The sequence below is a fragment of the Malaclemys terrapin genome, chromosome 6 (assembly GCF_027887155.1).
Source record: "Malaclemys terrapin pileata isolate rMalTer1 chromosome 6, rMalTer1.hap1, whole genome shotgun sequence".
Classification (NCBI taxonomy): domain Eukaryota; kingdom Metazoa; phylum Chordata; order Testudines; family Emydidae; genus Malaclemys; species Malaclemys terrapin.
This window is the reverse complement of record NC_071510.1, coordinates 99,574,047-99,601,184: the sequence shown is the minus strand read 5'-3', so window position 1 is coordinate 99,601,184 and position 27,138 is coordinate 99,574,047. Positions and strand designations below refer to the sequence as shown.

At 41.7% G+C, this 27,138-nt stretch overlaps 1 protein-coding gene across 1 annotated transcript in view; it reads left to right on the top strand.

Annotated features, from left to right (window-relative positions):
• Positions 1-5,083: 5,083 nt before the first annotated feature.
• The window catches only part of IL31RA (interleukin 31 receptor A), a 77,423-nt gene continuing 55,368 nt past the window's right edge, over positions 5,084-27,138 (top strand). The window contains exons 1-4 of the mRNA XM_054033048.1: positions 5,084-5,119; positions 19,803-19,887; positions 24,376-24,672; positions 26,558-26,678. Coding sequence (XP_053889023.1) covers positions 19,833-19,887; positions 24,376-24,672; positions 26,558-26,678 — 473 coding nt within the window. The 5' untranslated portion in view covers positions 5,084-5,119; positions 19,803-19,832. The remainder of the gene's footprint in view (positions 5,120-19,802; positions 19,888-24,375; positions 24,673-26,557; positions 26,679-27,138) is intronic.

Sequence of the window (27,138 nt, the reverse complement as noted above, 5' to 3'; positions counted from 1 at the left end):
ATTTGTCCAATCTTCCACTTCTTGTAAGCTTCTTTTTGGTGTTTAAGATCAGCAAGGATTTCACTGTTAAGCTAAGCTGGTCGCCTGCCATATTTACTATTCTTTCTACACATCGGGATGTTTTTTTCCTGCAACCTCAGTAAGGATTCTTTAAAATACAGCCAGCTCTCCTGGACTCCTTTCCTCCTCATGTTATTCTCCCAGGGGATCCTGCCCATCAGTTCCCTGAGGGAGTCAGTCTGCTTTTCTGAAGTCCAGGGTCTGTATTCTGCTGCTCTCCTTTCTTCCTGGTGTCAGGATCCTGAACTCAACCATCTCATGGTCACTGCCTCCCAGGTTCCCATCCACTTTTGCTTCCCCTACTAATTCTTCCCAGTTTGTGAGAAGCCGGTTTAGAAGAGCTCTGCCCCTCGTTGGTTCCTCCAGCACTTACACCAGGAAATTGTCCCCTACACTTTCCAAAAACTTGCTGGATTGTCTGTGCACCGCTTTATTGCTCTCCCAGCAGATAGAGTGATTAAAGTCTCCCATGAGAACCAGGGCCTGTGATCCAGTAACTTCTGTTAGTTGCCGTAAGAAAGCCTCATCCACCTTATCCCCCCTGGTCTGGTGGTCTATAGCAGACTCCCACCACGACATCACCCTTGTTGCTCACACTTCTAAACTTAATCCAGAGACTCTCAGTTTTTTCTGCAGTTTCATACTGGAGCTCTGAGCAGTCATACTCCTCTTACATACAATGCAACTCCCCCACCTTTTCTGCCCTGCCTGTACTTCCTGAACAGTTTATATCCATCCATGACAGTAGTCCAGTCATGTGAGTTATCCCACCAAGTCTCTGTTATTCCAATCACATCATAGTTCCTTGACTGTGCCAGGACTTCCAGTTCTCCCTGCTTGTTTCCCAGGCTTCTTGCATTTGTGTATAGGCACTTAAGATAACTCGCTGATTGTCCCACTTTCTGAGTCTGAGACAGGAGTCCTCCCCTCTTGCACTCTCCTGTTCATGCTTCCTCCCGGTATCCCATTTCCCCACTTACCTCAGGGCTTTGGTCTCCTTCCCCTGGTGAGCCTAGTTTAAAACCCTCCTCACTAGGTTAGTCAGCCTGCTTACCTGTCTGGGAATGGGCAACAGGGGATGGATCACTTGATGATTACCTGTTCTGTTCATTCCCTCTGAAGCACCTGGCCTTGACTACTGTCGGAAGACAGGATACTGGGCTATATGGACTATTCGTCTGACCCAGTATGACCATTCTTATGTAAAAATTAATTATAATAAAAAGTTTAGTACGGAAACTCCCCAACATAATGACCTCTCACGATAGCAACGATGTGAGATAACAACCTTGGCAAATAATGCATTTTAAAAATCTTGGCCTACTAGGAAACATATTTATATAAGTTTCCATTTCCAGTAACAAATCTAGCATTTTGAAGCAGTGTCACTAAAATATAGTCGCTCTGGCCACTGCTGTTCATTGTGCCACTGTTCACTCCACCACTCTGTTGCCAATGGCCCTGCGCAGTCACCTTCTGCTGCCACCTGCCACTGTGACCTCTGCGAGTTGGTCTCTTGAGGTTCCACCCAACTCTCAGTGATTTCAGCTGAGCTCTCAATGGGGGAACCGCACTGCTAGTGCAGTCTGGGCCATCTTTTCCACAGAAACACTGTCCCCACTGCAGGACTAAGCACTTAGGGCTTGGCTACACTCGAAACTCCAAAGCGCTGCCCCGGGAGCGCTTTGAAGTGTGAGTGTGGTCGCGGTGCCAGTGCTGGGAGAGAGCTCTTCCTGCACTGCAGGTAGTCCACCTCCCTGAGGGGATTAGCTCACAGCACTGGTAGCGCGGCTCACAGCACTGGGGCACTGTTTACACTGGCGCTTTACAGCGCTGTAACTTGCTGTGCTCAGGGGGGTGTTTTTTTCACACCCCTGAGCAAGAAAGTTGCAGCGTTGTAAAGCGCCAGTGTAGCCAAGGCCTTGGGTATCAGTGATTTCATCTGCAGTGGTCATTTAACAGAACAAAAGACTATCTATGTAGCCTAATCAGCTCCATCTTTAAACAGTGGAGAGGGACAGGTTCTCCCTCTCTCCCCCCCCCCCCCCCCATGCCTTTAATCAGCACAGGCTAAGTACAGTTCTACTGGCCTTTACTCATACAATAAGAACTACAACATTTCATTACCCGCCGCCCCGCATTCAAGTGATTTGTAGCTCAACCCCAGCCAAAATCTATCACTTGGGCAACACAGCTCTGTTTGCTGGATATCTACGTAGATTAGGTGTGAATGTAAATACAATTTGATCCTGAAGCCTTTGCCCCCAGCCCCACCTCATCACTAGCTGTCAGGGAGAGCTCATTTAGACTTTGCTTACAAATCATCATTTGAAATTACCCTGATATAATGCTCTACGCTGATATAAAATCTTACTGCGTTATAGGTGAAAGCGCGTTATATTGAACTTGCTTTGATCTGCCGGAGTGCGCAGCTCTGCCCCCCCCCCCCGGACTGCTGCTTTACCGCGTTATATCCAAATTCATGTTATATTGGGTCGTGTTATATCGGGGTAGAGATGTATTAGGTTGGCCAACATCACCGAAATGAATGCACTGACATTGTCATAAAAAACAGCTGTATATGTTCATACTTTTCAAATCTATTATACTTTTTCAGATTCACGTATTTTATCATACACTGTATATGCTTTTAAAGTGTGTATTAATGTTTCAATTTCAATTCCAATTTCCAGTCACTAAATTGGCATGTAACTAGTTCACAAAAGTGTGTGTGTGGGGGGGGGGGAGGTGTTGGGGAATTTCAGGGGCGGTGTAGGGAAATCACTGGGACAGAGAATACACCCTTGCCATGCCTCTTTCAATTTTAGGTGACTGGAAGAACTGCAGTGCTATGATTTCACTGTCGCATACAGACCTGGCTACAAGCACAATAGTGCTTGATGCCTTGTCCAGACTGCTTTGCCAGGAGGCTAATTACAGATACTACTGTAATAAAAAGAGCAAGGAATTTGTTTGCTCAAAGGAACCTGTGTACTCAAGAAGAGATGTCGGTTTCCCTTTACGTAATTTGTAGAAGTGCAAATGTTCTTGGTTCATTCATTGGAACAGTGCATGTGGAGGTTGCAGGAATGGACTGTTGAACAGCTAAAAGCTTCCCACAGGGAGGAACCTGATATCAGCATACTCTGTGATTGGAAAATCATTTAACAAATGCAACCATCTTAGAAGGTAACATCACCTTAAATAAAATAAAAGCTTTCTGGTCACAGTGGGAAAGTTTGGACTTTAAAGATGAAATATTATATAGGGGGGGGGGAGAGGAGGGGAACAGCAGCTTGTAACAGGAAAAGGAAAGTTCTGAGGCTTATGATTTTAAAACTGCTGAACATTTTGGGGTTTCAAAAGCTTTAGCCAAGCGAAGGGAGAACTTCTACTGGGGCAATGCTGTCAGGATGTAGAGATTAATTTCCTGCACCAATGTGATGCTTAAATTACAAAGAAGGGTTCCCCTAAAACAGGAAGAGCCCAACGGCAGCCATATGTTGTGGGTGCACTGGTGCAGTGCATTGCTATTTATGTGCTTGGGCTTCTTCCTGAGACCGAGGATGACAATGAATATTTGCTAGTTCCTACTGATTTCACAAAAGGAATTGAAGTTTGCCTCCTAAGAACCCAAGTGTCTATGAAAGTAGTAGTGGTTCTAGTGAAGGAATTCTTCATCAGCGTTGGGGTCCCTCCTAATAGGTGAGTTAAACACACAAATCAAGGGAGAAACTTTGAATCTAGAGTGTTTCAGTAGGTTGTGATTCTTGAAGTGACAAAAACCCCACCATGTGACAATCTCATGGGATGGTTGAATAGTTCAATTACTCGGAGGGTTCAGTAGGCTAGTGTTAGTGCTGTTGTGTAGAGAGAGGCTTCTGGATCCTCAGTCTCATTGAACAATTAACTGTCCTGGTAAATAAGCAGGATTGCATTGAAGGTACCTCATTCTATCAGTTTCTCCTCCTAATAGAACCACTCCCCAGGGCCTTGAACTCGTGCTAAACGCTTGGATTAAAAAGGGTAAGAGTATCTACATCCTTGCAAGTATAGTCGTTGCTCCCCTGTTTTGTAGCCCTGCTTCAGTCATATTATGCCTTCTATCGTTTTGTGATGCTGAAGGATGGATCATTTTCCTAGATTAGGGCATAAGCCTTCTAAAAAATTATAATACAACCTCAATTTTATCGCCACAACGCCTCTGAACGACTCGTATGAATCATTTTCCCCTGGGGCATGGTGGTGGGGAAATCACACAGTGATACTGAGGAAGAATAGCTTAACATCCTTTCACATTCTAGTTCTTTCAATGCATTTGAAATCTCTGCACTAGTTTGACAAAGGGAAGAAAGCATCCTGCAACTTGTGCTGTACCTACTGTAAGTTTGAAATGTCAATTTTATTAACTGAAGTCCTCAGTTCATAAAATGGAGGGTTTTACTGTAAAACAATTTAAACTTAGACTCGCTTTTTGGTCGTTTCTGGTTTACAGAGTTGATGCCTTAACTACCTAGTCCGTACTCTGCCCTCCTACCCCCGAGATACTAGCCTATGGACAGGGGGAAGGGCCCTGGCAGTGCCCCCTCTCCTGATCGTTTTCTGAAGCGGAGGGAGGGTCTGTGGCGGTGTGGGGGAAGCCCCGCGCCTGGGGTCGCACGGCGAGGGGCCACGGCAATCTCAGCTCGCCTGGACTTAAGCGTCTGGTCCTGCGCGTGGAGCAAAGCGCCCTGGGGAGAAGACACCCCGCCCCCCCGCAATTGTTTCATGTCTCTTGATCTGTTGGCATCTGCCTGGGCCCTTCCAGCTCTTCGTTTCTCTCTCCCGGCAGCGGGTCCTGCCCCTCCCCCGACGGCGGCATATCACCGCCTCCGCCCGGGGGCCAGCTCTACCCCCGCAGCCCCACGGCTGGGCGCTGTCCTCGGCGGCCCTGAGCGGGCGGGAGCCGGGGGCCGCGCAGGGGGCGCCGAGCTGAGGAGCGGTGCGGGGCTGGGCGGCGCCGCGGGCGAGGGGCGCTGTCTCTCCCGCGCAGGGCCAGCTCCCTGTCCGTTAGCAGCAGGTGAGAGGGCCCCGCCCGTCACCCTGCGCGGCGGGTAGGCGCCCGGGGCGCGTCTCGGGGGGAGAGGCTGGTGCTTGTTGCGGGGCTGGGCAGGTTTGTGAGCTGTGGGCGGGTTGGAGGGATGCACGGGGGTGCTGTGATCCATTCAGGCGTGTCTCGGGTGGGTTGGAGAGATGCACGGGGGTGCTGTGATCCATTCAGGCGTGTCTCGGGTGGGTTGGAGAGATGCACGGGGGTGATGTGATCCATTCAGGCGTGTCTCGGGTGGGTTGGAGAGATGCACGGGGGTGATGTGATCCATTCAGGGGCGGCGTGTCTCGGGTGGGTTGGAGGGATGCACGGGGGTGTTGTGATCCATTCAGGCGTGTCTCGGGTGGGTTGGAGAGATGCACGGGGGTGCTGTGATCCATTCAGGCGTGTCTCGGGTGGGTTGGAGAGATGCACGGGGGTGCTGCGATCCATCAGAGGCGGCGTGTCTCGGGTGAGTTGGAGAGATGCACGGGGGTGCTGCGATCCATCAGAGGCGGCGTGTCTCGAGTGGGTTGGAGAGATGCACGGGGGTGATGTGATCCATTCAGGGGCGGCGTGTCTCGGGTGGGTTGGAGGGATGCACGGGGGTGCTGCGATCCATCAGAGGCGGCGTGTCTCGAGTGGGTTGGAGAGATGCACGGGGGTGATGTGATCCATTCAGGGGCGGCGTGTCTCGGGTGGGTTGGAGGGATGCACGGGGGCTGGGATCCACTTAGAGGCGGCGTGTCTCGAGTGGGTTGGAGGGACGCACGGGGGCTGCGATCCACTCGGAGGCGGCTTGTCTCGGGTGGGCTGGAGGGATGCGGGGGGGGGGGGCTGGGATCCACTCAGAGGCGGCGTGTCTGGGGTGAGTTGGAGAGACGCACGGGGGGGAGAGGGGGCGGCTGGGATCCACTCAGAGGCGGGGAGTCTGGGTGAGTTGGAGAGATGCAGAGGGGGCTGGGATCCACTCAGAGGCGGCGTGTCTCGGGTGAATTGGAGGGATGCAGGGGGACTGTGACCTTTATAAGGTTTGAGTGTCATTTGTGGAGTATGCTTGTGCGCTTGCTTCAAAGACTTCGCCTGCCCTGTTCTTTCTCTGCTTCTTTCCCTCTCTTTCATTCTGTCCAGTACCAGTCTACCGTGCTCCTGTAACACTGTGGGCACACGGGCTGTAGCTCTAGCTCCTGTCCTGGGGAAGAACCTCTTTGTCTTGTCACCGCACTGACACTTTGTCACTTCTCCAAATCTCACCTGAAAATCTTTCCGAAGAACTCTGGATTTCTCTCTTCCCGTTATTTAACTCTGTAATCTCTTTGGGATGAAAGATGATGTATACATGCTAGTTGTGTTGTGTTTGTTTCCTAAGACATAGCATCCATCACATATGGAGGACAATTCTAGTTTCCTAAATGCCCAACCCCCCAAGACACAGCATCTCTGCACTGCGGGATTTTGTTTCATAAATTCCCTCTGCTCCCCAGGGGCCCAGATGTTCCTACTGGAGGTGGTACTCTCTCTCTCTCTCTCTCTTTTGTCTTTCCTTTTATTTTTTTAACTGTCTTTGGGTCCAAACAGGAAAAAGTGTTACTTGTACTTTGCTTAATAACTTCCTATTTCATTATAGCCTCCTTTAATCTTTAGAGAGGGAGGGAGGATGCATTCCCTTAAAGAGAAATCCCTGTTGTACAGCTACAATAAGTTAAACTTATCTTATGAATAGTGGTGTTTCTGTTAAATCTCTAGGATGTCCGGTGTGGAAAAGTAACTGATCTTTGCTGGAAGTGATGCCTGCATGAGTTCAGAACAGTCTAGAATAGATAGCAGTCTCCTTTGGTGCTGAGCAGCCTGATTATATCTTCGGTTCTGACCAGAGGCTATATAAGAAGGTTGCAGCTCAAGCAACTATTCATTTTTTTCACTGCCTATATCAGTAAAAGTTGAAATTCAGCTCTGTCACTAATTGTCAGTCTCTTTTTGAGCACCATTTTTCTAAAAAATTTAATTGCTATAGTTTGATGTAGTGTAGGCTTTTTGCCAGATGTTTGCTGCTTAGGGCATTTTGGTTTTGCTTATGATTCCACTGAGCTGCTTCTGGCTGTTGTGGATCATCCAGATAACTCATTTCTATAATGATATAGTGTCTAGAGCAGAAAAACATATTTGGTGCTGCTTTGCCTAGGGGAGGAACACATAATAAGTTGATGCTTGTATATAAGGCTTTCACAAACACCACATGAAGAACCTAGTAAAATATCCTTAAACTTTCCTTTTAGAGTTGGCTACGTGGGTGTTGTCTCCTGAGGCAGATTGCCTAAAAGAGTTCATGACTAGGTTCCTGTTTCAATCTATAGCCAGCTACTGGGTGCCAGGTGGGTTTCATGCTCGAAGGAAGCATGATGTGCAAGGATTTAATTAAAGCATCTTATGGGACAGACTCCAATGCTGAGGGTCATAGTAAACTGTCCTTTGAACATGTGGTTCAACCCAGTGAGTAAGAAGGGGTTAGCTCCAAGATCAAGCACCCCTTGAACACTGACATCAAATCCACACGTCATTTAAGTCATTTAAGGTAAGTCTTCGCTGCAATTAAAAACCCACAGCTGGCCCATGTCAGCTTGCTTGGCTCAGGCTGTAGCCTAAACTCTGGTATCTTCCCATCTTGCAGGGTCCTACAGCCCAAGCCTGCACCATAATTAAACAGCTCCTTAGCCCAAGTTGGCTGAAACAGGCCAGCCACAGGTGTCTAATTGCAGTGTGGACATACTCGTAAGACTCTCTTTTTCAGCAATATTGTTCCTTCTCATAGATAAAGGAGAAGAAACAATGAAGATAAGAGTTTCATGACACATTTTGGTAGCATGACCAATGTTATGTAGAAAACCTGACCTATGAGGAGAAGCTTAAAAAAAAACAAAAAACACTGGGCATGTTTAGTTTCGAGAAAAGAAGCCCAAGAGAAGACTAAATCTTCAAATATGTTAAGGGCTGTTATAAAGAGAACAGTGATCAGTTGTTTTCCATATCCACTGAAGGTAGGACACGAAGTAATGGGTTTAATCTGCAGCAAGGGAGACCTAGATTAGATATTAGGAAATGCCCTGGGCAACAGTAGCACCACCCCCAGGCAGCGACATCCCACTGGAACCAACCATCACCATCACCCAGCAACAGCCCATTATGTAATTGCAAATGTATACATACCATTAAAGCATTTAATGTTTTTAAATAATGTATTTGGTGTATTTTCAAATTATTACAAATTAATTTTTGAATGTATTTCACTAGTTATTTTTTACATTTCCAAATACATGTTACTATAGTATTGCAACTTTTTTTTATGGAAGGTGCCCCTGACTTTGTTTTGTCCCAGGCCCCCTGAATCCTTTGGACGGCCCTGAGCATCATCAGTGTCAGGCAGAGTGGACTGAGTTAAATCATTGATTTAAATCAGCAAACTGGAAATCTTAATTTAAATAATTTTAATCTTGTTTTGCATTTGTACTTTTTAGTTATCTTCCTAAAGATTGGTTGATTCTCACTGGTGGGTATAGCCATTGAAACATGTTGATTTGCAACTAAATATAGCCTTTAAACTAAAGTAGGTGGTACTTCTTGATGACCAGGGTACATTATGTTTGTTCTGTATACATTTATTTAAGCAGCTATATAGTTTAAAATTATTCAGATTCTTAATTTTTACATTTCTTATGTTAGAAAATAGTGACTGACATATCTCTTATGCACTCTGATTTAATATTTTATTTGTGATGTTTTGTCAAAGTACATTTGGACGGAAATTGGAATTCAATTAAAAATGCACAGAAAGCTTTTAAAAATAGTTTTTTATTTAACTAATAAAAATAATCTTAAATGTGCTATATTAAAAAAAGGAAGTTATCAAAATATGTTTTGCATTTAAAATTAACGGATTTATTAAATGAAGGAAGTATTATCTGTAACTAGTGATCAGAAATCAGTTCAATTCACCACGTCCTTCAAAGATTTTAAAAATTGTAGATCTCATCCTGTCACACCTCATTCTTATTCATAGATTAGAAGAGGTAAACAAACTCTCATACTTGTTCAACACCCAACTAGTTTCCTGATTTTTTTTCCTTGCACCCCAAACCTCTGAACCAGCCTGTTGAAAATGAGTAAGTGAGGGTAGGGAGAGTGAGCAACAGGGAGGGGGGATGGAGTGAGCATGGAGTGGGGCCTCGGAGGAAGGGCGGGGCAAGGGTGTTCAGTTTTGTGCAAGTAGAAAGTTGTCAACCCTACTCCTTGCTACAGGCCAATTGGGCAGAATTTTGACAGAGGCAGCACAAGGCACATCCCTGATACAAATTGGAGAGGGTCCAGAGAAGAGCAACAAGAATGATTAAAGGTCTTGAGAACATGACCTATGAAGGAAGGCTGAAAGAATTGGGTTTGTTTAGTTTGGAAAAGAGACGACTGAGAGGGGACATGATAGCAGTTTTCAGGTATCTAAAAGGATGTCATAAGGAGGAGGGAGAAAACTTGTTCACCTTAGCCTCTAAGGATAGAACAAGAAGCAATGGGCTTAAACTGCAGCAAGGGAGGTTTAGGTTGGACATTAGGAAAAAGTTCCTAACTGTCAGGATGGTTAAACACTGGAATAAATTGCCTAGGGAGGTTGTGGAATCTCCATCTCTGGAGATATTTAAGAGTAGGTTAGATAAATGTCTATCAGGGATGGTCTAGACAGTATTTGGTCCTGCCATGAGGGCAGGGGACTGGACTCGATGACCTCTTGAGGTCCCTTCCAGTCCTAGAATCTATGAAAGGCCACTTCCCTGCAAAATATCAAGTCCCTAATCCAAAGTATGGGGACACTAGAGCTGTTCAAAGAAGATCCCTAAACAATTTTGTAACGTGCAAAACAATTACGTATCTCTAACCTCGTTCTCAGAAATTGCTAAACTGTTTTGGCTGAAATTTTCCAGAATAATTCAGTCTGAGGTAGATAACTAGCATGTAAAATTTCAGCCCGAACAGTTAAAGTTTGGCAGAGGTATAACCAATTGAAAATAGAGTTTTATAATGGGAAGTGTCAGGCTGCGTACTAGCAGCCCAGCCTGTAATAATAAAAATAGATTTTAATTGGCTATTAAACTTCATTCTTCAGTGCTTAAGGCAGTCTTTAACAGAGTTGTTTGCACCTTCTTCTGAAGCATGCTGGCCATTCTTAGAGAGAGGGTACTTGACTAGGACTATGGGTTTGATCCAGTATGACCGTTCCCATGTTCAGGTACCAGCCATGGCGCTGCTTTCTTATTTATTTATTTATTTATTTATTTTTGCAACACTTAATCAAAGACCTGTGCAGAATGAGTAATTTGATTCCCAGATGAAGAAGGGCATATGCTGCCAGCAGAGGTCATCCTCTGCATGAGCTGGTTTGTCATCTTTGGTGTCAGCGTCCACCTACCACATTTCGTGGGGTTGCTGAAAGTCTTGAACTAACTTTTGTCGACATTCATAATCTCCATACGCTTCTTTGATTCATGCTTCTGAAACTGTTTCCAAGGTATGGGAGGTCAAATTCTCCCACTCCTAGAACTTCAGTGAGGATTGTGTATATCCTGCACAGGGAGAGCCGAGCATCTGGAGTTCCTTGGGCTGGCTGTTAGGCATTACTTTCTGATTATTTGGGGTGGCTTTTTGAGGTAGGGAATCCAATTAACACTTTATGCCTGGAGCAGTAGGTACAAAAGCTGTCTCCTGCAGGTGGCGTTGCTCCTTCTGTTTTATATTTAATCTCTCTCTCACAACCCCCTTTATATAGCTGCATATTTTTGAACTACTCCTAAGAACATAAGAGTGGCCGTACTGGGTCAGACCAAAGGTCCATCTAGCCCAGTATCCTGTCTACTGACAGTGGCCAATGCCAGGTGCCCCAGACGGAATGAACCTAACAGGTAATGATCAAGTGATCTCTCTCCTGCCATCCATCTCAACCCTCTGACAAACAGAGTCTAGGGACACCATTCCTTACCCATCATGGCTAATAGCCATTAATGGACTTAACCTCCATGAATTTATCCAGTTCTCTTTTAAACGCTGTTATAGTCCTAGCCTTCACAACCTCTTCAGGTAAGGAGTTCAACAAGTTGATTGTGTGCTGTGTGAAGAAGAACTTCCTTTTATTTGTTTTAAACCTGCTGCCTATTAATTTCATTTGGTGACCCCTAGTTCTTGTATTATGGGAATAAGTAAATAACTTTTCCTTATCTACTTTCTCCACATCACTCATAATTTTATATACCTCTGTCATATCCCCCCTTAGTCTCCTCTTTTCCAAGCTGAAAAGTCCTAGCCTCTTTAATCTCTCCTCATATGGGACCCTCTCCAAACCCCTAATCATTTTAGTTGCCCTTCTCTGAATCTTTTCTAGTACCAGTATATCTTTTTTGAGATGAGGAGACCACATCTGTACGCAGTATTCAAGATGTGGGTGTACCATTGATTTATATAAGGGCAATAATATATTCTCCGTCTTATTCTCTATCCCCTTTTTAATGATTCCTAACATCCTGTTTGCTTTTTTGACTGCCTCTGCACACTGCGTGGACATCTTCAGAGAACTATCCACGATGACTCCAAGATCTTTTTCCTGACTTGTTGTAGCTAAATTAGCCCCCATCATATTGTATGTATAGTTGGGGTTATTTTTTCCAATGTGCATTACTTTACATTTATCCACATTAAATTTCATTTGCCGTTTTGTTGCCCTATCACTTAGTTTTGTGAGATCTTTTTGAAGTTCTTCACAGTCTGCTTTGGTCTTAACTATCTTGAGCAGTTTAGTATCATCTGCAAACTTTGCCACCTCACTTTTTACCCCTTTCTCCAGATCATTTATGAATAAGTTGAATAGGATTGGTCCTAGGACTGACCCTTGGGGAACACCACTAGTTACCCCTCTCCATTCTGAGAATTTACCATTAATTCCTACCCTTTGTTCCCTGTCTTTTAACTAGTTCTCAATCCATGAAAGGACCTTCCCTTTTACCCCATGACAACTTAATTTACGTAAGAGCCTTTGGTGAGGGACATAGTGTGGACATAGTGTACTTAGATTTCTAAAAAAGAAGAACAGGAGTACTTGTGGCACCTTAGAGACTAACAAATTTATTAGAGCATAAGCTTTCGTGGACTACAGCCCACTTCTTCGGATGCATATAGAATGGAACATATATTGAGGAGATATATATACACACATACAGAGAGCATAAACAGGTGGGAGTTGTCTTACCAACTCTGAGAGGCCAATTAATTAAGAGAAAAAAAACTTTTGAAGTGATAATCAAGCTAGCCCAGTACAGACAGTTTGATAAGAAGTGTGAGAATACTTACAAGGGGAGATAGATTCAATGTTTGTAATGGCTCAGCCATTCCCAGTCCTTATTCAAACTGGAGTTGATTGTGTCTAGTTTGCATATCAATTCTAGCTCAGCAGTCTCTCGTTGGAGTCTGTTTTTGAAGTTTTTCTGTTGTAATATAGCCACCCGCAGGTCTGTCACTGAATGACCAGACAGGTTAAAGTGTTCTCCCACTGGTTTTTGAGTATTTTGATTCCTGATGTCAGATTTGTGTCCATTAATTCTTTTGCGTAGAGACTGTCCGGTTTGGCCAATGTACATGGCAGAGGGGCATTGCTTGCACATGATGGCATATATCACATTGGTAGATGTGCAGGTGAATGAGCCCCTGATGGTATGGCTGATGTGATTAGGTCCTATGATGATGTCACTTGAATAGATATGTGGACAGAGTTGGCATCGGGGTTTGTTACAAGGATAGGTTCCTGGGTTAGTGGTTTTGTTCAGTGATGTGTGGTTGCTGGTGAGTATTTGCTTTAGGTTGGGGGGTTGTCTGTCTAAAGGCTTTCTAGAAATCTAAGTACACTATGTCCACTGGATCCCCCTTGTCCACATGTTTGTTGACCCCTTCAAAGAAATCTAATAGATTAGTAAGACACAATTTCCCTTTAGAGAAACAATGTTGACTTTTGCCCAACAATTTATGTTCTTCTATGTGTCTGACAATTTTATTCTTTACTATTGTTTTGACTAATTTGCCCGGTACCGACATTAGACTTACCAGTCTGTAATTGCCGGGATCACCTCTAGAGCCTTTTTTAAATATTGGCGTTACATTAGCTATCTTCCAGTCTTTGGGTATAGAAGCCGATTTAACGGACAGGTTACAAACCCTAGTTAATAGTTCCGCAATTTCACATTTGAGTTCTTTCAGAACTCTTGGGTGAATGCCATTTGGTCCCGGTGACTTGTTAATGTTAAGTTTATCAATTAATTCCAAAACTTCCTCTAGTGACACTTCAATCTGTGACAGTTCCTCAGATTTGTCACCTACAAAAGCTGGCTCAGGTTTGGGAATCTCCCTAACATCCTCAGCTGTGAAGACTGAAGCAAAGAATTTACTACTATAAAATTGGCAATTGATTCTGGCATGTCATTAACTCTTAATCTTATTGTAGCTCTTAAATGCCTTTTTGTCACTAAATATAGTTATTCAGTGACTTAAAACATCAAGGGGAAATCTGGTTACTCAACTTTGTTTCTTTTAGTCAAAGGATGTGAAATTCAAACAGTTAACCCAGTTGATACAAAAATCTGTTGTACATATTTAGCTGAAAAGTCTTAATTTACTGGAAAAACAAATGCAGTAAATTGAGAATAAAAATTTCCCCACATTTTTCTATGTGCTGTTAGTGATTTCTAGTTTTTGCTCTTGCAAATTCTTAAAGAGCTACATTTATCTTCATAGTTGAATACTGGCTGCTTATCAAGCTTTTTCATGCAAACAGCTACACACATACTTAACATCATACAGAGGAGTCATCCTCTTGTACATAAATGTTTGCAAGATTAGTGCCACAATAATTGTAATGAGCATTTTGAAAAATTTTTACATTTAACTAGGTAGGAATTTCTAATGTTTATAAACCTATTTATTTAGTACTAATTGAAGGAATCAAAAGTTATTTTCATAGTATTTGAACACATGGTACAGGAACCACCCCATTTACCATTGAAAGACAGCCTGTGATGTAGAACACAACTGTTTGATAATTATACAGTAGTTTATGACATGAAGTGAAGAGTGGTATATTTAGCTGAAATTTCTGTGAGAATTTAGATAGAACATAATTACTCAAGTGAGAATTTGACCAGGATACCAACACCTCTACAAAAACAACCTGTAAAATTGACATCCAAAGGGTCTATTAAAAACTAAAATGGTGCCTTTTTTGCCTCTTTATGATGCAAAATGAAAAGCTGAAAGGTTCTTAACTTTTTCTTTTTGCTTGTTTTTTATCTTAGAAATATCAGCAATGCCATGTCTAAACTTCCTATTTTTGCTAATTGACCTCTGGGGGTTTTGAAGTATGTTTATTTTGAGCTCTAACTCTTTACTCTTTACAAAAGCGTATCCTGTATCCAAAATGTGTTAGTAATTGAAGTTAAATACTTATTAAAAAAACAAACCAAGAATTTTAAGCAATTGCTGAAGTTTAGTTCTCTTGACTCTTGTGAGGTTCTCCAGTCATTATAGTGTGTCCCAGGGCAGATTACCTTAATTTCTTATTTAGAAACAAACTAAAAATCAGAGAACGTTAACAAGCAAAAAAAATTACAAGCCCATTGTTTCTCTTCCTCATTTGCAGATCTCTCTTTAAAGCAGCAGTACTGTATGTGCTAATGCAAGACTTTGAGCTAGTACAACAAAAACATAGGTTTTGTTAGCTTTAGCAAATATTTCCCCTCCATCTAACATTAAGATTTGTTAACTATTTCTGTAAAAGCAATCAAAAACATTTTTGGTTTGTATTTCAGTGCAGTGTCTGCCATCCCAAATATTGCAGTATGTGGATTCCTTTGCATGCCTTATACAGGTTTCAGAATGGTAGCCGTGTTAGTCTGAATCAGCAAAAACAATGAGGAGTCCTTGTGGCACCTTAGAGACTAACCCATTTATTTGGGCATAAGCTAGAACCCACTTAATCAGATACATGGAATGGAAAATACAGAAGCAAGTATAAATATTATCTGGCTATATAGACTCTCTCCTCAGGCCCTACGCTACCAGCACTCACAGCTATCTTCGAGACACCATTGACTTCCTGAGGAAACTACAATCCTTTGGTGATTTTCCAGAAAATACCATCCTAGCCACTATGGATGTAGAAGCTCTCTACACGAACATTCCACACAAAGATGGACTACAAGCCATCAGGAATAGCATCCCCGATAGCATCAGGGCAAACCTGGTGGCTGAACTTTGTGACTTTGTCCTCACCCACAACTATTTCAGATTTGGAGACAATTTATACCTTCAAGTCAGTGGGACTGCTATTGGTACCCACAGTATGCCAACATTTTTATGGCTGACTTAGAACAATGCTTCCTCAGTTCTCGTCCCCTTATGCCCCTACTCTACTTTGTGCTACAATGATGACATCTTCATCATCTGGACCAATGGGAAGGAGGCCCTTGAGGAATTTCACCATGATTTCAACAATTTCCACCCCACCGTCAACCTCAGCCTGGACCACTTCACACAAGAGGTCCACTTCCTAGACACTACAGTGCTAATAAGTGATGGTTGCATAAACACCACCCTATACCAGAAACCTACTGACCGCTATACTTACTTACATGCCTCCAACTTTCATCCAGACCACATCACATGATCCATTGTCTACAGCCAAGCTCTAAGATACAACCGCATTTGTTCCGATCCCTCAGACAGAGACAAATACCTACAGGATCTCTATCAAGCGTTCTTAAAACTACAGTACCCACCTGGGTGAAGTGAAGAAACAGATTGACAGTGCCAGAAGGGTACCCAGACATCACCTACTACAAGACCAACAAAGAAAGTAACAGAACACCACTAGCTGTCACCTACAGTCCCCAACTAAAACCTCTCCAGCGCATCATCGAGGATCTACAACCTCTCCTGAAGGATGATCCCTCACTCTCACACACCCTGGGGGACAGGCCAATCCTCGCTTACAGATAGCTCCCCCAACCTGAAGCAAATACTCACCACCAACTACACACCACGCAACAAAAACACCAACCCAGGAACCAAACCCTGCAACAAACTCCGGTGCCAATTCTGTCCATATATCTATTCAAGGGACACCATCATAGGATCTGACCACATCAGCCACACCATCATGGGGGTGCTCGTTCACCTGCACATCTACCAAAGTGATATATACCATCATGTGCCAGCAATACCCCTCTGCCATGTACATTGGCCAAACTGGACAGTCTCTACGCAAAATAATAAATGGACACAAATCTGACATCAGGAATCATAACATTCAAAAACCAGTAGAACACTTCAGTCTCCCTGATCACTCAATAAGACCCAAAAGTGGCAATTCTTCAACAAAAAAAGTTCAAAAACAGACTCCAACGTGAAACTGCAGAACTGGAATTAATTTGCAAACTGGACACCATCCGATTAGGCCTGAATAAAGACTGGGAGTGGTTGGATCATTACAAAACCTAAAACTAATTTCCCCAATACTAATTTCCCCCTACTGTTACTCACACCTTCTTTTCAACTGTCTGAAATGGGCCACTCTTATTACCACTTCAAAAGTATTTTTCCTCCCTTGGTATCCTGCTGTTAATTGATTTGTCTCGTTAGACTGACCTCACACTTGGTAAGGCAACTCACATCTTTTCATATATTTATACCTGCTCCTGTATTTTCCACTCCATGCATCTGATGAAGTGTGTTCTAGCCCACGAAAGTTTATGCTCAAATAAATGTGTTAGTCTCTGAAGTGCCACAAGGACACCTCGTTGTTTATGCTTTATATAAATTCTCTTACCTTTGCTGAGGCATGAATAAGAGATAGGTATCTCTTGCCAGGAGGATTCTCAAGTCATTCAGATGGTGATTGAGTCCAAGTAGATTAAAGTCAGGCTTTCGAATAGGCAAACCAGTCAGGACAATGATCGGAGATGCAAGCCTGGAGGCATGGGGCACTCGCACAGGAACAAGAACTGTCTAAGGGATCTGGTCCAAACAGTAGAGCAAGCACAGCATAATTTGGTTAGAACTCAGGGCAATCTTTGTTCTCAAGGCTTTACTCACATGTCTTGATTCCCCTCATGCACTGATCATGACAGACAACACCCAGCCATGTTATATGTCAACAGACATAGGAGAACAAGGTCTACAGTCCTGCAGAGAGAGGCTCACTTCCTATTGACTGTACAGAGAAGAATATGCAGTCAATTCACTCCCTTCACTTCTGTGGGAAAATGGAATGTTAATGGCCTTCTGGCTCATCAGGTAAAAGTTGGATCATTCAGAATCTGAACTACACAGAGATGTTCCATTTCCTGGTAAAGAAATTTGGTCTCCTAGCAACAGATGTTTGTTTGCCTACCTGAATGGACAAGATTTCAATGTTCTGCTCTTGCTATGGGATCATAAAATGAAGGCAACAGGTGCCTTGATACAAAGATGATCAAAAGGGACTCTCATATGGTTTCACTCCCTTGTCCTCTCCTCACCGTAATGCTACTGAAGACCATTAGTGATGCAGCACTGGTAATTCTGGTAGCCTTATTCTGGCTAAGGAGATCTTAGTTCTTTGATCTCCTTGACATGGTACAAATATCATATCCATTCTGGACAGAAAGCAGATGGTAGATATTACAAAGGCCAATCATGCATCAGAATCCAGACAGTCTGAATGTAGCTGCCTGATGCTTAATCAGAGCCTCTTAAGTCAAAGAGGTTATTCAGAGAGGTAATAACCACTATTTTAGCTACCAGAAATAAATCTACTATTTATTATATCTTCTGTGTATTCAAGGGCCAGGTTAAGACTTACTTATTGGTACCAGGACAAAGCTCTCACACCCCCACTACTACATAGGTGCCACAGATTCTCACATTTCTTCAATATGGACTCAGGCTAGGATTGGCAGTTCAGACTCTCAAAAGTCAAGTTGGTCCTTTGTTTAACATCTTTAGTAGAGCAGACAAGTATAGAGTTTCATCTTACCCAGATATCCAGTGTTTTTTCTTAAGAAAGCATCCTCCTGAAGTGCATACAGTTCTCTTATGGGATCTTGCCTGGTTCTCTGTGCTAGTAAGGCTCTTTGTTTGAACCACTCCTGAAGGTGCCATATTACTTTCTAAACATTAATGTGGCATTTTTGATAGCAATCGTGTCTGTTTCTTCTTCGAGTGCTTGCTCATGTCCATTCCATATTAGGTGTGTGTGCTCGCCACATGCACCAGTGCTGGAAGTTTTTCCTTAGCAGTATCTGTAGGGGACCGACTCTGGCGTCCCCTGGAGTGGCACCCGCATGGTGCGGTATAAGGGGCGCCACCAGCTCCCCCCACCCTCAGTTCCTTCTTGCCGCCAGTGACGGTGCCTGAACATCTGCTGCTTTGGCTAGTGTTGTTTAATTCTCTGTTCTTGCGAACTTTGAAAACCTGTAATATAGTAGTTTCTTAGTTATCCTTAGCAGTAGTTTTCAACTCTTCATTAGTTCTGAATGGGACTCAGCCGGGGGACGGGGCATGCCTCGGTCCCCAGGCTTTAAGCCCTGCTATTGCTGCAAAAGGCCAAGCCCTTGGATTGTGAGCTCCCCACGTCTTTATATGCAGTTGTATGACCCCTATCACAACAGGGCCCTGATTCTGATTGGATCCATCAGTGATGAAAACAATAATGAATGAATAATAAAAAAAAAAAAAAAAGAGAGGATTTAGTAGACAGGAAATAGTCAAGGCAAAAAATTGTCCATTACTGACATGGGAGAGAGTAGAAATAACATATGCCCGTTAAAATCCAGGAAGGTGCCACAAGTACTCCTGTTCTTTTTGCGGATACAGACTAACACGGCTGCTACTTTAAAATCCAGGATAACTTGAGTGTATGCATAAATATATAACATGGAAATAACATTATTATCAGCATGTTACACTTGAACTTTTACTGTCCATCAATAACTCATCTGAGAATCTGGATTGTGTTTCAACAAAACACTTATGAAGATGAATGGCTCCACTGACTTTGGGACTTTTGGGGTTATGCTTAGTGTTTAGCACATGGTAACGTGCTTTGCTGAATTAAGGACTTAATGGATGGAGCTAACCCCTTTATAGAAAGAAAAGAAAACCCTTCTAAGAGATTTTATTTTGAGTTATATCTTCCTAAAAAGTGCCTATCCTAAGCTTATTACTGTACAGTAACTACACTGCAGTGTTGACCTATAATACCCAATAGAGTAACAGATTTCATAATGCTTATTAATGCATATATTGGGACACATGTACCACATCCCTCCTGTTGAAGTATGATTCTCTGAACAGAGTCGAGGTTTATTGGTAAGATGATGTGAGGAAGTTTCTAAATTAGTAAGCATAACATTAGGGATTTCAATAAGGCAAAGCATTATCAATTTGACTTCCTCCTTTGGGAAACACAGACAACTGGAAAAAAGACTTAAAAATAAATGTTAGTTTACCTTTGTATTTATTTTGTTTGGATTATTGTATTGGTGTACAGCACTGAGAGAGGTGGAGGAGGTGCCCTATCAATTGAAATACATAACTTTTTATGTCTATTTCATTACAGTGTTCCCTGCTCCCAGTTATTGTAAAGAAAATGTTTTACTGTTTGCTTTGGATATTTACTGTGCTTTGCAGAACGTATAAAGCAGGTAGGATGAAACACTTCTGTATTACTAACTTGTGTCTTATTTTAAGAAATCTTTCCAAAGAAAAGGAAAAGCTGCTATCTTTTCAAGAGTAACTGAATGGAAAAAGTACATTTAAAACACTAGAATTTCGATTAGGTATGTACTAAATATCTAATTGTATTCAGCTGTATCCCAGTTAATTGGAAATGGTATTTGTGGAGTAGCATAGAGCAACAAATGAAGTAATCACAGATATTGTAGCTGATCTCAATTTACAGTTAGAAAGCAGATAATAAATATAATATCAGTATTTGCTTAATCTCATTATAAACTCACAGAACAAACCACATTAATTAGATAATTCTTTCCCTTGCTTAGGGAAGAGGAGGGCATCTGTATTGAAACACCATGACAAAGCTTCTCATTGTCAGCAGCAGTCAGGATGCAGCTTTTTTGAAGAATTTTAAACTAAACAAATGTGAACTAACAGTATTTAATATTTACAGGCAAGATGTGTACAGCCACGTATTCCCTATTCAGAGACAAATTTAATAAACCTTAACGATCATATATTGTTCACAATTTAAAGAGTTGGTATTTGTTGTCAGTGCAAAATAGTATTTGAGATTCCAATTTTCCTTTATCCTTAGAACAGGAAATAACAGTGCTAATTTGGCAAAAAATTGAGTCTTTAGTGGCTAAATTGGCAGTTCACGTGCAAATTGTTATGCATCACTTTGCAAAGATTTTAAAGTAATCACACGACAGGCAACAAGGTCACGTTTAAAAGGATTTTTGTCTCTTTTTGGCTTTGAGTTGCATGCAAGAAATATACAAATGTCTTCAGAACACTCTATGGAAGGGATACAGAATGTATAGATGTACAACTGAACAGTAACCTATCAGATAGATCACTATGCAACCAGTATTTAAAATCTTTGATTTGGACACTTGTGTAACAAAAGAAGTAAATAGATGATTCAACCTACCTAAATGCATACATGTAGGTTAACATGGCATTAGAGAAAAAGAGCAAAAAGCATGGAAGAGATGAGTTCCTTTGTTGGGGTGCAGAAGTAAAAAGGAATAAAAGATCACCTACATATGAAAGCAGTTTTGGAAGCTTTGCATTTTAGTCACATTAATGTTGTCCTGTACCATGGGGCACAAACACCACTGAAAAGCAAAGGAAATTTGCTTTCTGCAACTTCCCTAACAAACAGGGTGTTTGAGAGGAGAGCTGGGTTAATAATGTGTAGTATAGAGGGAAATGACACACATTTGGAACAAAATTTGACTATTTCACTGAATGAACTAGATGATGAGCACTTCAGACCACCACCCTATCTGCATCTTATTTTCATATTCATAGACCACGTCATTCTAATGAAGGAGAGTTTGTGTGTTTGTGTGTAATGTTTGTTTATAATATCAGCTATGTTAAAAGAACATTATTGAGGTTGCAAAGTCAAGCACTAAAAAGTTAGGAATTGTCAGACTTAAGATTGCCTGTGCATGTTAAATTATTTCTTTCCATATGGAAAATTTGAATCCAAATAGTTAGTTTGGCAAAGTTATAAGCAATTGAAACAGGATATTATAATAGGAAGTATCCGACAACCTTAATAATACACTGTGATACCAACCCCTCTTATAATGAGAGATGAAACATATGGCAACCTCTAGGGGCAGGATGCATGGCTCAGCTAGCTGTAATACCATGATCACAAATGGTTTTGTTCTGTACCCTTCCCCCTGCTTCCTTTGTCTCTTCAGGTGCAGTGAGTGTGATAGATAAGGGGGGAGAGAGAAAGAGGGATGCCTTGGTGTGTTTGTCCCTCCTTTGTATAGTTTCAGGCCCCCTCTTGAAAAACATTTCCACTTGAGACACAGGAGCCAAAGAGATTATGTGGATGGATATTCTCTGCTGGTTTTTTCACCTGTTTGAACTTTCTTCATCTTCACTTCCTGCTTGATGACTCTGTTTACTGCTTAAATGCAAATTAAGTAGAGCACCCATTCCTTTGTTTACGACAGACCTGACCTGTTCGCCAACTTCCATCTGGGCAGAGCTGTGACATTTGGAACATGTGTTAATAACACCATGCAGGGGAATTTTATAATTTCACATACAATGTTGCCACACACATTTACTGGGACAATACTGACCAACAAATTATGGGTTTTGAAATGATACCTTGAAAGGCATGCTTTGCACAAAGATTATTACAATAAGGTGTATGGTGTGAATATAGGGGTGTATTCTGACAGAAACAGTTCTTCAGATTCGTCTCTTAAAAATGGCTCAGGTGGGAAGTCTCCCTCACATCATCCGCAGTGAATACCTGTGCAACGATTTATGGTAATTTATCTTCTCCTCAATGGCCTGGTCTTTCTTGAGTGCTCCTTTAGCATCTCGATTGTTCAGTGGCCCCACTGATTGGCAGACTTCCTGCTTTTAATAATGGAGATATCCCATCTCCTAGAACTGGAAGGGACCTTGAAAGGTCATCTAGTCCAGCCCCCTGCTTTCGCTAGCAGGACTAAGTACTGATTTTGCCCCAGATCCCTAAGTGGCCCCCTCAAGGATTGAACTCACAACCCTGGGTTTAACAGGCCAATGCTCAAACCACTGAGCTATCCCTGATGTTCTTAAAAAAATTTTTTGCTGTTAGTTTGAGTCATTTACTAGTTGCTCTCCAAATTCTTTTGGACTGCATAATTATACTTTTACACTTGATTTGCCAGAGTTTGTTCCTTTCTATTTTCTTCAGCTGGATTTGACTTCCAATTTTCATCTCTAATTGCCTCTTTCACTCTGTTTAGCCATGGTGGCATTTTTTTGGTCCTCTTACTATTATTTTTAATTTGGGGTATACATTTCATTTGAGACTCTATAATGGTGTTTTTGAAAAGTTCCCATGCAGTTTTCAGGCATTTCATTCTTGTGACTGTTCCTTTTAATTTCCATTTAACTAGCTTCCTCATTTTTGTGTAGCTCCATTTTCTGAAGTTAAATGCTACCATGATGGGCTTGTTTGGTATTTTTCCTCCCATAGGGATGTTAAATTTAATTATATATATTACCAAGTGGTTCAGCTATATTCACCTCCTGGACAAGATCCTGTGTTCCACTTGGGACTAAACCAAGAATTGCCTCTCCCCTTGTGAGTTCCAAGACTAACTACTGCAAGAAGCAGTCATTAATGGTGTCTAGAAACTTTATTTTTTCATGCTGTCCAGAGATGATGTATCCAGTCAATATGGGGATAGTTGAAATCCCACATTATTACTGAGTTTTCTATTTTTGTAGTTTTTCTAAATTTCCCTTAGCATTTCACAATTACTGTTGCCATCTTGATGAGGTAGTCAGTAGTATATTCCTACTGCTCTACTCTTATTATTCAAGTATGGAATTTCTAGCTGTAGAGATTCTGTGGTACAGTTTGATTCATTTAAGATTTTTACTATATTTGACCCTGTATGCTTTCTTTCACATATGGTGTCACTCTCTCACCAGCCCAATCTATTCTGTTATTCCTATATATTTTGTACCTTGATCTGATGGTTTCCCATTGATTGTCATCATTAGATCAAGTTTCTGTGATGCCTGTTATATCAATATCCTCATTTAATACCAGGCACTCAAGTTCACCCATCTTAGTATTTAGACTATTATTGAGGATGCGGGTGATGTCAGGGCCTATGGGTCTTGACTGCTGGTCCACAGAATACTGAGGTACTAGTATGTTCCAGCCTGCCACCCAGTGCCCTTGTAATTTTTACTTTGCACATAATTGAGTCCCTAATTGGCAAATAGGACCAGAACAAGGGGATAGGAGATATATTTAAGAGGATTTTCTGGAATCAGACTGTGGACATACTATTTCAACAATGTATTATGGTTCTGTATTTATTGCAGTTTTAGTTTGGTGTTTCAAGTTTTTTCTGTCACTTCTGTGTTAGTATGAGAAATTTATTTCACCTTTAATGAATGAATTATCTTAATGCAGGACCTGGGTTGCTGATTGTGGTGACAACTGTTCCTCAAGATCTGGGAATGACATTTGAGTGGAAAAATAGTTTAACTTACAAGGTGCTCCACCTGTTTGAATAAGTTGAAGTAGGATACTGTGTAAATTTGACGCCAGAAGTTCTCAAGCTTTACTGTAGTAAGGAATGCATTTTAATGGAGATTATCATGTGAACTGCTTGTTCTCCCATTCAGGATCATCTAATGATCCAGTGGTAACTACAGCAGTTACATACATGCAAAAATAAAACTAATAAAGTATTTAATTTGTAATTTCAGTGTAGATGTTCGGGAGCCTAAGCTCTGGGACCTCACCCCTGGTGGGGTCCCAGAGAGCCCAAACATCTACACTAGAGTTAAACAACCCCTTAGCCCAAGTCCTGTGAGCTTGAGTCAGCTGACTCGGGCCAGCCATGGGTATTTAATTACAGTGTAGACAGACCCATCTTCTGACATTTTTTGTTTTTGTTTTTTAGATAGAAATTCTATGAGAAATGCTTACATTTCTCCCCAGTCTCCTGAAATTGAAAGAGGTTCAACCTTAAAACTTCTTTGCATTCTGGGAAATTATGACATGTCTTACAGAAATGCAAGTCACATTATCTGGAAGTTGAATCAGAATTTGATTGCACAAGAAAACTACAATATTATCAATGAAACTGTTGCTGGTGTAACCATCCATAATTTCACCCATGAAAGTGCACATGTGAAATGCTTAATTAAATATCCAGATAAAGAACAACTTCTGGTTCACATCAAAGTTAAATCTGGCTGTAAGTAGAATTACATGATTTTGAAATTAAATGGTTTTAAAAGATACTAATGTAAATGATTCCCTTAATAGTTATAGTGCACAACTTTTAAATGTTTTAAAATTATTAGTCCATTTGTTAGATTGTTGTATTTTTAGGACATCTATGTACAAGCGTTTTTTCTATTTTTCTGAAATGACAGAGGAATACCTGCTTCCCTTGCTGATGCGTGTTCATAGTTCTTGACTTCCGTGGGCTTTTGTTCAAGCTCTTAGATGCTAAAATGTTACATCTAGTCTACGCTACCCTAACAATCTCCAGGGAAGATACTGAGTAAGCTCCTCTTGTCCAGCAAATTATAATTGTCCTATAAGCTGTCTGAAAGTGATGACCTTTTGCACAAACATGCATTTCAGTCTAAAGCTCCTGTGACTGGGGATGAATTAAGGCAGGATCTACAGATTCTTGCTCAGGACTGAGAGGGGGCCAGTGCTTAATTTGTGCCAGGGCTTGCTGGGGCTGAGCCATAGCACCTTTGGGCTTGCCGTATCAGCTATGAAAGTAAAAAGGTTGCTTGATCTCTGGCACCTCTTTCAGTACAAATTAACCACTGGAGGGAGTCAATTCTTCAGTAAAGTTTGGATCCAAGGATAATATGGAGATATACCTATCTCATAGAGCTGGAAGGGACCCCGAAAGGTCATAGAGTCCAGCCCCCTACCTTCAATAGCAGGATCAATTTTGCCCCAGATCCCTAAATGGCCCCCTCAAGGCTTGAACTCACAACCCTGGGTTTAGCAGGCCAATGCTCAAACCACTGAGCTATCCCTCCCCCATCAGTGCAGCAAAGTCCACCACTAGAGAGGAGAGTAGAAGGCAGGAAGTCCAGTGTGCCACAAGCACTTTAACAAAGGAGAGGTCCATTGCTTTTGTTATCTTGGGTGGGAGAGGGCTGCTTTAGTTTGAGGGGTACTTCAGTTGGGTTGTTCTATTGAGACTAGTTCCATCCTACTCAGCTCCCATTCCTCCGTATGGGGAGCCTGGTTTTGGCACAGGAACATCTTTGGAGTCTCATATTATCCTAGATGCCTCCCCACTGTAAAGATTACAGTGGGTTTCCTTTTTAGGGGAGGGGAATTCTAGCTCTTAGGAGATGGAGGAAATCAGTGGTCTCTTTAGTGTGAGGTGCTGACAAATAATACAGGTAACTCCCCCAACCCTCAAAGTCAAAGGATCATGCGAGGTCCTTAGATCAGTGATATTACTGGTTGTGGAGTCAAAGACTCTTAGAAGGAACCAGTAGGAACTCTGCCTTTTCAGAGGCTGGCTGCTTTTCTCTCTGACTACTACACTTTTAAGGAGTTTCCTGCCTTTATTCCAAACAGCTAATTTGGCCTTCAGCCCCAACTCAGTACACGTGTGGGAAGTCTAAGAAGGGAGTTAATTCCCTGCCTTTGCATCATATTATCACTGGTTCTATGGTTTGATTTTGTAATATAATAGAAAACTTGAGGGTGCATCTTATTTACAAGGCAAGTAAGATATATCTATATCTAGAGAGATAATCACAAATATATATCTGAGCAAAATAAACTTTGAGACGGAAGGTCTATGTGTTTATTGGCCCAAGATAAGATTGCTACTGAAAGTACTTTCAAGCCTGCTGTTTTTTATTATGCCAAAATGCTTAGTTATATATTTTTTGAGAATTAATTTGGCTAAAAACATTTGTTTGAGTTCTAAGGGCAGTAGTGAGTCAAAGTAGGGATATGCATATTGTAAATTTATTGAAAGTTGCCATGAAGCTAAGCCTTCTGACTGGATGAGATCATACAATTTCTGTACAGTATTCAATTATAAGTTTTTGTCTTAGAGTTTAATTCTCTTTTTTTTAATCTGATTATAGTTCCACCAAGCACACCAGGGAATATTTCCTGCATTTACCATTACAATGATAAATTTACTTGCAGTTGGATTCCAGGAAAAGAAACGTATCTTACAACAAAATATACTCTTGTTAGAAAGCGGTAAGTATAAGACTTTGGCTATGGTGGATGAAGACTGTCACCTTTTGGTCATCAGTTTAACTCGAGGCCTGTAATGAGAAAAGTTATTCTACTCTGTTATCTTTTTAGTCTCCTCTGTGAAATAAATTAATGCTTTTAATCCACTATTTAATGGGCAGATATCCATATCATAATTTGGCATTTATATCCTTATTTGCAATCTCACCAAAGAAATCAAGAACTGAATGTATATGGAGACCAAACTGACCTTTTCACACTAAATGTTGTGCTTCAAAGTCAGGGTGGAGGCATTTTGGAGGAGTAGTGTGAAGAAACTTTCCTTGTTATTGCATCTACTATGGGAATAAATAAATGATTTTTTTTCTCCAAGGCTTTCAACTGAAAATCACTTAAAACAAGCTCCTTACCATCCTGTCTGGCTACACCAAATTTGATTACTTTGTAGTAATATGTCTTACAC